The sequence below is a fragment of the Panthera pardus genome, unplaced genomic scaffold (genome assembly GCF_024362965.1).
Source record: "Panthera pardus isolate Hobbes unplaced genomic scaffold, ASM2436296v1 HiC_scaffold_8, whole genome shotgun sequence".
Lineage (NCBI taxonomy): Eukaryota > Metazoa > Chordata > Mammalia > Carnivora > Felidae > Panthera > Panthera pardus.
In genome coordinates this window covers 61,493,831-61,506,665 of record NW_026527013.1, presented here as the reverse complement: position 1 = coordinate 61,506,665, position 12,835 = coordinate 61,493,831, and the positions used below count along the sequence as shown (strand labels likewise).

The 12,835-nt window shown below is 51.3% G+C and overlaps 1 protein-coding gene across 5 annotated transcripts in view; it reads right to left on the bottom strand.

Moving 5' to 3' along the window:
• The window catches only part of OGDH (oxoglutarate dehydrogenase), a 65,827-nt gene that overhangs the window by 18,671 nt on the left and 34,321 nt on the right, over positions 1–12,835 (bottom strand). For all 5 annotated transcript variants that reach the window (XM_019450918.2, XM_019450921.2, XM_053898361.1 and 2 more), the window contains 5 exons: positions 5,707–5,822; positions 1,113–1,267; positions 854–1,000; positions 577–667; positions 27–206 (listed from right to left, as the gene is read on the bottom strand). In XM_019450918.2, coding sequence (XP_019306463.1) covers positions 27–206; positions 577–667; positions 854–1,000; positions 1,113–1,267; positions 5,707–5,822 — 689 coding nt within the window. The remainder of the gene's footprint in view (positions 1–26; positions 207–576; positions 668–853; positions 1,001–1,112; positions 1,268–5,706; positions 5,823–12,835) is intronic.

Genomic DNA, 12,835 nt, shown 5'->3' with positions numbered 1-12,835 from the left:
TCCTGGCCGGCCCCCCACGGCCTTACCTTCTTGCCCTCTGTGTCCCCGCAGTAAAACTGCTCGGCCTTGGTCTTGCCCATCACCACGGGGTCTGCAGCCTCGAGGTGGGAGGGGTTGGCCACCAGTGACAGGGTGATGTTCCTGTCGGTCACGCGGTTGATGCGCCGGTGGTACATGCCCAGATGGTACTTCACGTCCCCGGAACCCTGACACACAAACAGCAGTCTTGGCTCTTGGAGGGAGGGGTTCAGGCTGCTGTGCTACATCCAGTCCTAGGACTCCCAACCTGCAAAGGTTCTTCCCAGGACGGCTCCCGCCCATGGCACCGGGAGGAGGTCCTCTGCCAAGGAGCACATCCTGGACCCCCAGCAGGAGGCCTGGGGGTTGTTGCTGGGCCTCTGACCTGTGGCCGTCCCTCTTTTCTCAGAGAGGACGGCTCCGGGCACGTCCTCTATGAGTGGGGTGGAGTGGGGTGGAGCCCCCACCCCTGGAGGCCGTCCTGAGAAACACACGGAGAGGGGATCCCATGTGGGCTGAGCTGCGCCAGACGTTTCTGGGAGAAAGTGGGGGCCTCACCTCATCGGCAGCCTCCAGCTTTGAATCGAACTGGCAGAAGATCTGCTCCAGCTCCTTCCTGATGACATTGGCAAGCACGTTCAGCCGCCCCCTGGGACACAGAGACCGGTGAGCGGGGATCAGCTGCTCTGGGCACCTCAGGCCACGGTGTGGCAGGAGGCAGGAAGGCGGAAAACAGGCCGCTGCCCATGGGGAACACTCCACTAGCCCCTTCGGCTGCGGCCCCACATGGTCGGGGATGGGGGAGGCTCATGGGGATGGTCACCGGGGCGGGCACCTGTGGGGCATCCCCATGATCACGTAGTCCACTCCATTCTCACTGGACTTGTCGATGATGGTCTTGAGCGCAGGAATCAGCACCTCACACCCCTCCAGACCAAAGCGCTTCTCGGATGACCACTTTCGCTGCAGGAAATCCTCAAACCTGGACAGGGACCGAGTCATCCCGAAGAGCCAGGTCACCTGGGCCAGTGCGGCTCGCAGGGCCTGCAGCCCCGCCTCCTGCAGCGACCCCCTGCCCTGAGCGCAGCCCCCACCTGGTAGACCGCACGAGCCTGGCCAGCAAGGTCCGCTTCTCCTCGTTGGTGAACTGCATGATCCCCGGTGTCTCAAACTTCTGCCGGATCCACTGGCACTGCTCCAGGTCATTGATGAACATGAACTCCACCCCGATGTGCTGACAGTACGCCATCTGCTTCACACACACAGACCCCATCAAGGCTGCTTGCCCAGGGCCGCTGGCCGCCCACCCAGCTATGAGGCCAGAACAGATGCAGCAGAGCCGGCTGTGACCCAGGGCAGAGACCAGGGTGGCGCCAGGCCTGGGTCCACGGCCCCCTCTCGCTGCCAGTGTGGCCGCAAGGTGCTTCCTTGGGGTCACGCTGTGCCCACTAAGCAGGGAGGGGCAGCGATAACCATGGGGCCACAGTGCTTCCCTTTGTGGCAGGAGGACGGAGGCACCTGCCAGGGGACCGGACGACTCTGGGAAGATAGCCTCCCTGAGCCCAAGGTCAGACTGTGCCTGGTGCCAAAAGAAAGAAGGGACCACACTGTTGGTAGGTGATGGAGCTCAATGGCCACCTAAGATTTGCAGGTGCTTAGGTTTTAAATTCAACTTTTAATGACTGCCTCCTCTTGGGAAGGCCGGGTCCTACAGCAGCGTGCTTGCACACATTGCAAAGCAAAGGGCCCTGAACAGAGTGAACGCATCCCATCCACGGTGCAGACGTTGCCACTGGGAGGGAGGCCGTGTGTCCTGTGGGAAGCATGGGCTCCCTGGACAGGAAATGGTGGGGGGGGACACAGGAAGGCCAGGAGGGCCCAGCCTCAGGGTGGGGGGCCTGGGCCCAGGCCCGTCTGTATCCTCCACCAGTTCAGGGTGAGAGTAAACCCCAAATCAACATATGAGCTAAAGAAGAAAGCACCTGGTGTGGCAATAGGGCTATTTTATGAACCCCAAAACGTCTCCAACAGCCACACCGTCCAAGCACTCAGTACCAGGTTCTGTCTGTGCCCCATCGGTTTTTACAACAGATACGGAGCCTACTGGCACAGGGCAGGGCAGGGACATGCCCCAGGCCCTTTGATCCTGTCATCTGGAAGAGTGCGCATCTCTGCACACTGCTCCATGATTGTGAAACAAAGGAAGGTTTGCCCTGAACTCAAAATTTAACAGCCAAGCACTACACACGCCATCATGCTAGCCAGGAGGAGGACGACCTTGTCTGGGGATGAAGAGGAAGCGAGCTGGGGAGGGCCTTGGTGCTTCGGATCAGTTCATCAGCCAGGTCAATGAGGGTGTCTCAGTGATAACAGAGGGTGCAAGAAGTCCGGGGCTGGGGCTGCTGGGCCGCTCTCCCTGACTGCACGGTTAGCACTAGCTTCACGGTGCCAGGCTGACCCACAGAACATGTAACACAGCCCAAACAGAGTGCCTCTGAACATGAACCCTCCTCTCTCAGCTTCAAAAAGGTCTTCCTGGGGTCTCAATACGATCTTCAAGGCCCAGAGAGAGGGGGAGTGAGATGGAGGGGAGGGTAGGAGTTAAGAAGGGGGGGAGGGGAGAACAGGAAGGAAAAGGGGAAGGAAGGAGGGAAAGGGGAAGAGGGAGAGATGGAGAGGAAAGCAGAAGAAGGGGGGAAAGGGGACAGGGAGAGGGAAGAGGGAGGGGAAGGAGGAGGGGAGGGAGAGAGGGGGGAGAGGAGGGGGAAGGGGGAAAGATGGAGGGGAAAACAGAAGAAGGGGGGGAAGGGGAGAGGGAAGAGGGAGGGGAAGAGGGAGAGGAAGGAGAGGCAGGGAGAAGGGGAAAGGAGGGGGAGGGAGGGGGAAGAGGGAGAGATGGAGGGGAAAGCAGAGGAGGGAAGGGGAAGGGAGAAGGGGAGGGGCAGGGAGAGGAAGAGGGAGGGAGAGGAAGGAAGAAGGGGCTAGAGGGAACAGGAGGGGGACAAAGAGAAAAGAGGAAGGGGGACAGAGGGTAAGGGCAGGGGAGAGAAGGACGAGGGGGAGGAAGGGGGCAGGGAGAGAGGAGAAGGGATGGAGAAGGAAGAAGGGGGCAGGGGAGGGGAGGGGGAAGGAGGAGGCAGGGGAGCTCTGGGCACAGGTGGGAAGAGGGCAATGACAGGTGCCCCTGACACCTGCTCACACCTGTGGGGCATAATTTCCCTGAGGGAACACTTAGAAGATCAAAGGAAAGATCAGGCAGAAACTAGAAACGAGTGAGGTCAGTGTGGGTTGAGCTACTAACTGGGACATGTGGTTACTGGGACCTGGACGCAGTTTTGTTTTTCCCATTCCTGGCTCCATCCCCAGGAGAAACAGCAGCGAGTTTGAGGGGTGGTTCTCAGCCTCTCTCCCTAGAAACAGGTGCCGAGTGGCCCTGGCTGCAAGCAGATCGTATAGCCCTGGGGCCCCGGGCCTGGCCTGTGGTTCTGGCAGCGCACGTGCGCCAGCAACCTAGTGTGGACAGGCGTGCGTGAACGTCCGCACCACCGGCAGGCAGGCAGGTCTGCCCAAATGCCTGGCCACCATGAGCACAGCACTGGGGTGGGGATGTGGGCACCCTGGGGTTGGGACACGCTATGGTCAAGGTCCCACACCTTAAGAGTGGGCTCCTGGGCTGAAAGAGAGCCGTGGGGCTCTGCTCCCTCCCAACGCCGGGGTCAGGGCCACCGGGGACTCCAGCCTGAGGAGGTCAAGCACAGGGCTCTGAACATCTCCACTGTGCTCTGGCAGGGGAGGAGGGCTGAGCTCCCCACTGGAGACCATCTCTGTGAAGGGAAGGAGGGGCAGATGCACAGCATGAGCTCCTGTGCCGACTGGTTCAGTCCCCGCCTTCCGGAGAAACCGTCAACTCTGAGATGGCTGAGGTGCCTGCGGGCAGGGGTGCAGCGTGCACAGGCTCATCTGGATGAGGACAGGTCTACAAGGGGTGCTGTTTCTGGGGTCTAGACCAGGAGAGTGCCTGGTCAGGAATGTCCCAGAGAAACACAACATGAGCACACATGGAATTAAAATTTTTCTAATAGTGCTGAATGAGTCCTCAGACCATGTAGTGAAGTATCAACACGTCAGGTCTTTAATACTAAAAGGTTACTCAGATCCTCTGTACACTTCCAGTGCTCAACCACCACAGGTGGCTGCTGGCCGCGTGTGCACAGAGCGGGTCTATACACTGCAGTCAAGGTGCACATGGAGGAAGAGGAGGGACCAAAAGTCCATTGCCTTGGCCAATCCTGCCCACCCCTCCCTGATGTCCACCTTCCCTCACGCTTCCCCGTGCTCACCTGTCCCCCATGCCCACCCCTCCCTGGTGCCTGTCTTGCCCCAATGTCCACCCCTCCCTGCCATGCTCACCCCTCCCCCATGCCCACCCTCCCTGAGGTCTACCCTTCCCCCCTCCCCACCCTTCCCTGTGCTCACCTGTCCCCCATGCCCACCCCTCCCTGATGCCCACCCCGCCCCAATGTCCACCCCTCCCTGCCATGCCCATCCCTCCCCCATGCCCACCCTCCCTGAGGTCTACCTTTCCCCCCCTCCCCTCCCTTCCCTTCCCTGTGCTCACCTGTCCCCCATGCCCACCCCTCCCTGATGCCCACCCCTCCCCATGTCCACACCCTCATGCTGGCACCAGGTCACCAAGTTTCTACATTTTACCCCACAGCCTAGAAGTGACGAAGACCAAACTGAGGTGCTGATGCCATAGGCCACTTGTCACAAGTTAGACAATGTCACCAATAGACACTCAGACCTTTCTAAGCCACCGTAGCCACATGTGGTACCACTGAAAGGAGCATTTTGATCAGACCCCACCGGCTGGAGTTGGGTCCCCATTGTCACACCTGAGTCACAGGGCTGGGGCTCTGGCTCAGTGGATGCAGGTGTCAATGGTGGTTCTAGGGCCCAGCCTGCAGACCCGCTGCCCGGTGTCCTTCAGCTGGGGATTCCAGGAACGCCAGGTGCCACCCGTGATTCAGAGCGTGCGTGCCAGGCAGCACCCCAGAAGGCTGCACAAACCCGCGGGGAGCCCACTGCGGAGTAGTATTTTTCTCAGTCTGTCTGAATGGGCAGTGTCTGCATATGGAGCCTCCCCCCACCCTGTGTAGACCGCGGGGCTGGACACCAGCAGCCAACAGCAGAGCCCTGTGTAGTCCCAGTGTGTGTGTGTGTGTGTGTGTGTGTGTGTGTGCGCACGCAGTGCCCAGCAGGCTGTGAGGCCCAGCCCCAGAAAGGAGAAGGAAAAGAAGAAAACCAGAGAAGGACCCTGTCTGGGGTGTGGACCTGCCGGGTGGCCTGGGGCTCGTTCCCAACGGGGCCCAGAAGGTGGAACTTGTGCTCTGGGGGACCTCACACTCCTGAAGCAAGCCACTGAGCTTGGGACGCACAGAAATGCTTTTTCTCTTCTATGGTTGATTGTAAAAATAAAAAGCATGAATCTTTATCTACAAAATAGCAAAAATGCTCCCCGTTACCTTACATTAAAAAAAAAACAAACAGAAAACAAGACAAACAACTGCCTCATCTGGAGGCCCTCCCCCACCCCCTGCCTGCCCCCACCCCATCTGGAAGCCCCTGTATGTTCAGGTTTGCAGCAGGTGCACTGGGTTTCTGTGCACGCACCCTGTGCCCCCTCACCTCCAGCCGCCGGATGATCTCCCGCAGAGGAAGCGCTGACTCCTGTCCCCCGATGAACGTGGTCGTGGGCAGGTGGAAGACCTTGTCCAAGTCAGACTCATCCAGCCCGTAGAATCCTGCATGGTGAGGAGAGAGGGGCACAGCCACACGGGGGCCATAGTTTATGGAAAGGGGAAGGGACTCCCCAGGGGAGAGAAAAGAGAAGAGCAAAGGCATAAAAACCTCTGATATATATGAAAATAAGTAATGTCTTATAGCTAGGAACACAAACTTTAGCAACAAACAGCTGTAAACATTACTGGGGTGGTAGTTAAACAGGAAAAACGTCCATATTATGTGTGTGCTAGTCCAGTGAACCAGTTTCTCATAATTTAGGAAGCACTGTACTTCAAGGTCCCAAAGACACAAATTTTGACTTAGAAAGGCACTGGGTAAGTTAATCAGAAAGCAAAAGAGAAGCAGTTAAGGGAGGAATTCAGGTAGACACTGAAGAACTGGTGTAGAATAGGGCCAGGACCTTTTGTGCAGAGGTGGCGGGCGGGGCTGGGGGGGCTGGGGGACCGGGGGACTGGGGCATGAGGGCACAGGCCGCGGCCACCCTGGACGAAGGTGTCCCTCCCTTCTAGGAACCGCACATCTGCACCCATCCTGCAAGTGGAAGTGCACAGGTACCCCAGTACCACACCAGCAAGGACCTGCTGACTAACCGCTAGTATTTTCTACGTTGCCAACCACACAAGGCGCCTCTGTACCTGAAAGTGTATTTCAAACTGACAAAAACGTGAAGGGAGGGCTCTTTCTCAGGCATGACAGGCTTGTTTCGTGTCAAGGTAAGTGTCACGGGGAGGAGACCTGGCAGACTGTCGGGTAACACAGCAGGCAGGGTCACTTCACACCAGCATCCCAGATGCCAGGACGGACAGGGAAGCTCTACGCCAGCGCGCCGCGGTCTCTGTCACCTGGCTGTGCAAGGTCAGACTGTGTCCTGGTTTCTGCCTACCCAAGTGGCAACAAGACGCGACAGCCCAGTGTAGGACTCAGGCAGTTGCCGGCAAATACGGTTGTGTGTCTGAACTGCTGGGAGGTTTGTAAAATTGTATATTTCCAGGCCCCATCCCCAGAGCTGACTCACTGGCGGCACATGGGCCAGGAGTCCCCCGGTGTTCCCATTCAAGCTGCCATGGGAACCACAGCCTTTATGTCTTTAACAATTCTGTACACGTTTTGTAAGACTTCAAAGCAAATTCTGTTTTTCAAACACTTTTTGCTTTTTTGCTGGCTTTTTCACGTGGGGGTGGCAATGGCAGCAGTGGTGTGGGTGACCCCATGAGTCCGTGTCCTGCCGCTATTCTACCAACAATGAGGACAGGTCATCGTATAGGTCCAGGGAGGCTCTGGGCATTCACAGCCCAGCGCGCGGCAGTCACGGGGGGCAGCCAAAGTCATTTGGGCGCGGGGAGAGGGGCATTCTCCCTAGCTGATGAAAACACCAGGCGTGGCTACTCTCGGGAACATTCTGACCCGGAGACCCTCAGCCTGCCATGACCTTTTAGCACAAGGTGCCCCTGGCCTCAGCACGGCTCTTTGCCTCCATCACCTAATCTGAACACTCTGGGGCTGTCCCAGTGAGCCTCTGCACGGCCAGCCCTGTTTCACGTGAGAAACGGAACCTCAGACACCTATTTCCAGGAAGGTGGAGCAGACATCTTCGTATCTCTTTCCCACTAACCTCAACTAGAAACCCAGACATCCTACATAAAATGTAAGACAATGTCAAAGGGTGGAGAAGAAGGCTGACCAGCCAGTGAGGTCCCCGGATTTGCTTCTGGGCTCCCATACCCCAGACGTGGGGCAAAGAACCAGAGATCTGTGAACTCCTGCAAATGCAGACAAAAAAAAGCCCCAATCAGAGACACTCTAAAGGGTCAGGAGAGGGGCAGCCGAGCAGGACAGAGAGCTTTGACAATGACGGCTCTATTCTACCCAAGCACACAGACCACACCCTTGCCAGGCTGCCATGCATGCCAATCTCTGGCCCCGTCCCAAGGCTTCAGGCCCAGGATGGAGCTCAGGCTTCACTCCCTCCAGGAGGTTGTGCACAAGCCCACTTCCCCATCTTAGTGTCAGCAGGGTCTGTGGGGACCGGGATGCGCACCCCAAGCTGGCAGTGAGGAGGCAGCCCCTCCCTGCCGCAGCAGTGTGCAGACGGGCCCTGCTGTCACAGAGCTCCGAGTGAGACTCCAAGTCTGGTAACACCCGCACATCCTGGTCTCAATAAAAGAATCCGTCACAACAAGAACACTGCAGACTGAATGAAGAAAGACAAGCAACAGACACCAAGAGCCGGTGGCATGGACGCTGGGGATTACCTGGCGGATGCTCCCCAGGAGCCGTCCTCAGACGACTTTGGTTAGCAATGAGAATGTGACAGAGACAGTGGGGAACCAAGTCTCTGCAAAGACTGGGGACGCCAAGAAGGACCAGATGGGAAATTCTGAAACTGCAAAATGCAATAGCCCTGAGTTAAAGCTGGCAGATAGGCTCAGGGGCAGAATTAGGGTCACAGGATTGGGGACCCTGAAAACAGAACAGTAGAAATGAAGTAATGTGAAAGAGAGAGAGAAAGCAGACTGGGGAATGAACGAAGAAAGCCCCGGAGACACGTGACATAAAACAAGAGACTGTGTTGTGCCCACGAATCCCAGAAGGGGAGGAGGGAGAGGGAAGCTGAAAAAAGGGACTTGGAAAATAATGGCTGAAATGCCCTAAACATGGCCACAGACTTCAACCCAAAGATTCAAGACGTAGTACGAACTCACACAAGAAACCCAAGTACGACCACGCCAAAACACGGCATAAACTTCTCAAAATTAAAGATGAAGAAAGAGTCTCAAAAGTAGCAGGAGTCCAGGACACCTCACCTGGAGGGAAAAACCACTTGCATGACTGAGGGTTTTGCATCAGGAACAAGGGGGAAGAGTGGGGTCCGCACACTTTTCCAGAGCATGAGGAAAGAGCTGTCTCCCTAGAACCCCATGTGCCGGGTTTAACACGCTTTAGGAACGAAGGGGAAATGGAGATATCCTCAGTTACAGGGAATGAAGAGAGTCTATTACCTAAGGAATAGCTATTGGAGGTGCTCTACAAAGAAAGGAGGTGATGTCAAAAGGGCTCTTAAACACTAGGAGGAAGCTAGGACACGGAAGGCAAAACACAGGCAAACAAACCAGATTTCCTTCTCCTCCTGGGTCTTCTAAGTTTGGTTTGATGTGATGCCAAACCTCTGACCTGCCTGATGTGGTTCTAAATGTAGGCAGAGTAAGTATTCAAGACAATTTTACTTTAAATGGGGAAGCTAAAGGGACGTACAGGGAGGTGCACTTTCTACACTTCACTTGAACTTGTAACATGGCGACACCAGTAGGTTATGGTAAGTTCTATATACATAATATCATACCTAGACAACCACAGAAAAGCAGAAAAAAACTACTAAAAACATGAAAATATGACCAAAAATACTATATATAAATAAAAGTGAAAAAATTTTTTTTTTTTTTTAACATTTATTTATTTTTGAGACAGAGAGAGACAGAGCATGAACGGGGGAGGGTCAGAGAGAGAGGGAGACACAGAATCTGAAACAGACTCCAGGCTCTGAGCTGTCAGCACAGAGCCCGACGCGGGGCTTGAACTCACGGCCGCGAGATCATGACCTGAGCCGAAGACGGCCGCTTAACTGATTGAGCCACCCAGGCGCCCCAATAAAAGTGAAATTTTAAAATGTAGGCTTGGGGTACCTGGCTGGCTCAGTTAGAAGAACATGTGACTCTTGATCTCGGAGTTGTGAGTTCGAGCTCTATATTGGGTGTAGAGATTACTAAAAAACGTAAGTAAACGTTAATAAATAAATAAATAAAATATAGGCTTAAAAATCCATATGAAGTCAGGAAAAAGAGCCAAGAAATGAAAAAGAAGACAAACAGAAAAGAAAGAATAGGAAGTTAGACTTAAGCTCTAGCATAACAATAATTACATTAAATATAAATGACCTAAATACACCAATTAGAAGACAGAGATTGGCAGAGTGGATTAAAAATCAAACAAACAAAAAAACAGGACCCAACTATATGCTTGTCTAAGAAATCCACTTCGACTATAATCTTACGGGCAGATTAAAAGTAAAAGGATGAAAAAAGATATATCATATAAACCCAAGCAACAGCAGAAGTGGCTCTATTATTACCAGCTAAATTAGACATCACAACAAAGAAAGTTAATAGACACAGAGGGAGCATGACATAACGATAGGTCAATCCACCTAGAAGATACAGCAATCCTAATTGCACATGCACTCAACAGTGGAGCTACAAAATATATGCACCAAAAACTGAGGACCAAAAGGAGAAACAGAAACTCACAACTATAGTTGGAGACTTCAACTCTTCTCTCTCAGTAATTCATTGAAAAAGTAAATAGACAAGGATGTAGAAGGACTCAAGAACTATCGACCAACAGGATCTAATGGGCACTGACAGGACATTTCACCTATCAGTAGCAGGACACACGTTCTTTCTAAGTGCCCATGGAACTCAAGACAGACAACACCCTGGGCCATAAAAAATCCTCAACAAGTTTAGCGGAATTGAACAGAGTGCACCCTCTAACCACAAATGAGTCAAATTAGAAATCAGTAACAAAAAGACAAAAGGAATGTCTCCAAATTATTGGAAATGAAACAACATGACCCTAAATAATCCACAGAGCACAGAAGAAGTATTAAAGGGTATCAATACAATGACCTGAATGAAAAAGAAATACAACATATTGTGGGACAGCTAAATTTATAGTAGTAAACACACACATTAAAGAGAGAAAAAGTCTTAAGTCAGTAATATAAGCTCCAACCACAAGAACCTAGAAAAGGAGGGGGGAAACCCCACACAGAAAGCAGAAGGAAATAAAGATAAAAGTAGAAATCAATTGAAATCAACTGAAATTGAAAATAGCAAACAACAGAGAAGAATCAGTGCAACAAGAAGCTGGTTCTTTGAAAAGATCAATAGCACTGACAAACCTTTAATAAGACTAACAAAGAAAAAGACAGAAATTACCAATATCAGGAATAAAAGCGGCTATCAATACAGACCCTGCAGAAATAAAAAAGATACTTAGGGAATACTACGAACAACTCTATACATGTACAATGTATACTTGACAACTCATATGAAATGAACCAGTTCTAGAACAATACAAACTGCATTACTCACCTGATATGAAACAGATAATTTGCAATATCTCTACCACTATTAAGGATATTGAATTCATAAATAAAAAGTTTCTGAAAAAGAAATCTCCAAACCCGATGGTTTTTTTTGAGAATTCTAGAAAATGTTTAAGCACTTTTAAAAAATGTTTATTTATTTTTGAGAGAGAGGGGAGAGAGAATCCCAATCAGGTTCCGAGCTGTCAGTGCAGAGCCTGATATGGGGCTCGATTCCACGAACTGGGAGATCATGACCTGAGCTGAAATCAAGAGTCAGATGCTTAACCCACTGGGCCACCCAGGTGCCCCTCTACCGAATGTTTAAAAAAGAATGAACGCCAATATATGCAATCTCTTCCAAAACAGAAAACAGAAAAGAAAAAAAAAAAAAACAAAACACCTCATTTTATGAGGCTAGAATTACCCTGACACAAAGAGCAGACAAAGACAGCTGAAAAAGAAAATTACAGACGAATCTCCCTCATTAATACGAATACAAGAAATGCACAGTTGCAGGAATATGTATAAAAAATTATAACCAAGAGAAGTTTGTTCTAGCAATGCATGCTGGGTTCAATATTTGAAAATCAATCAATGTAATCTACCATACTCTCAGGTTAAAGAAGAAAAATCATACGATTGTATCAACAGATACAGAAAATTTTCACTCTTCCTCATAAATAACAATAAGCAAAAATAGGAATAGAAAGGAACTTCCTCAACTTGATAAAGAGCATCTACAAAAAAATCCGTGGCTAATATTATACTTGGTGATGAAAGACTGAAGGCTTTCCCCCTAAGACCAGAAACAAGGCAAATATGTACATTCTCAGCACTCTTACTCAACACAGTGCTCTAAGTTCTAGCTAGGGCAATTAGGCACGAAAAGGAAATAAAAGACACACGGATTGGAAAGGAAGAAATAATTGTTCCTATTGTCAGGTGACATGATTATCTACACAGAAAATCCTAAATACTCTACAAAAAAAAAAAAAAAGTCCTAGAATAAGCGAGCTCAGAAAGGCCACAGGATACAACATAAATGCAAAAATCAATTCTATTTCTAGATATTGGTAATGATACGCAGACACTAACATTAACAAGAAAAAAAGTCTTGGGTATAAATCTAACACAACACATACAGAACTGGTAAGCTGAAAACTACAAAAAGCTGATGAAAGAAATAAAAAAAGATCTACATAAATGGAGAGGCATACAACATTCATGGACTGGGAGGCAATGGAGTAAAGACAGAAAATCTCTTTAACCAAGCTGTAGGTTTAGCACCATCGTTACCAAAATGTCAGCAAGTCGCTCTGTAAACGCAGACAAGCCTTTTTTCAGATTTAAATGTAAAATGCAAACCTAGAAAAACCACTAGAAAAATACACAGGAGACAATCTTCAGGTTCGTAGGCTTGGCAACGAAAGCACAATCCATCAAAGGGAAAACTGACAGACCAGACCTCATCAGAATTTAAAAATTTGCCTCTCAAAAGACTCTATGAGCCAAAGAATGGGAACCACGTGAAGGTCCCTTAATGAGTAAGGAGTGGACACAACGGTGAGAGCCCACGGCAAGGGGTGCCGCTCAGCAAGGAGGGACAAGCTGGAGTGACAGAGTGGCCTGGATCAAACCTAGAAAATTCACGTTGACTGAAAAATGCCAAATCCAAAATGCGACGTATTATGACTGCATTTGCATAACACCCTGAAATGATGAATCACAGAAATGGAGATCAGGGTGGTGGCTGCCAGGGGTTCCACGGGGTGGGATGGAGGGGAAGCAGTTGGGGCTGAGAAGGGCAGCAGGAAGGACCCGAGGTGACGTGTGGCCACACTGGCACGGGGGACCCCTGTGAACTCT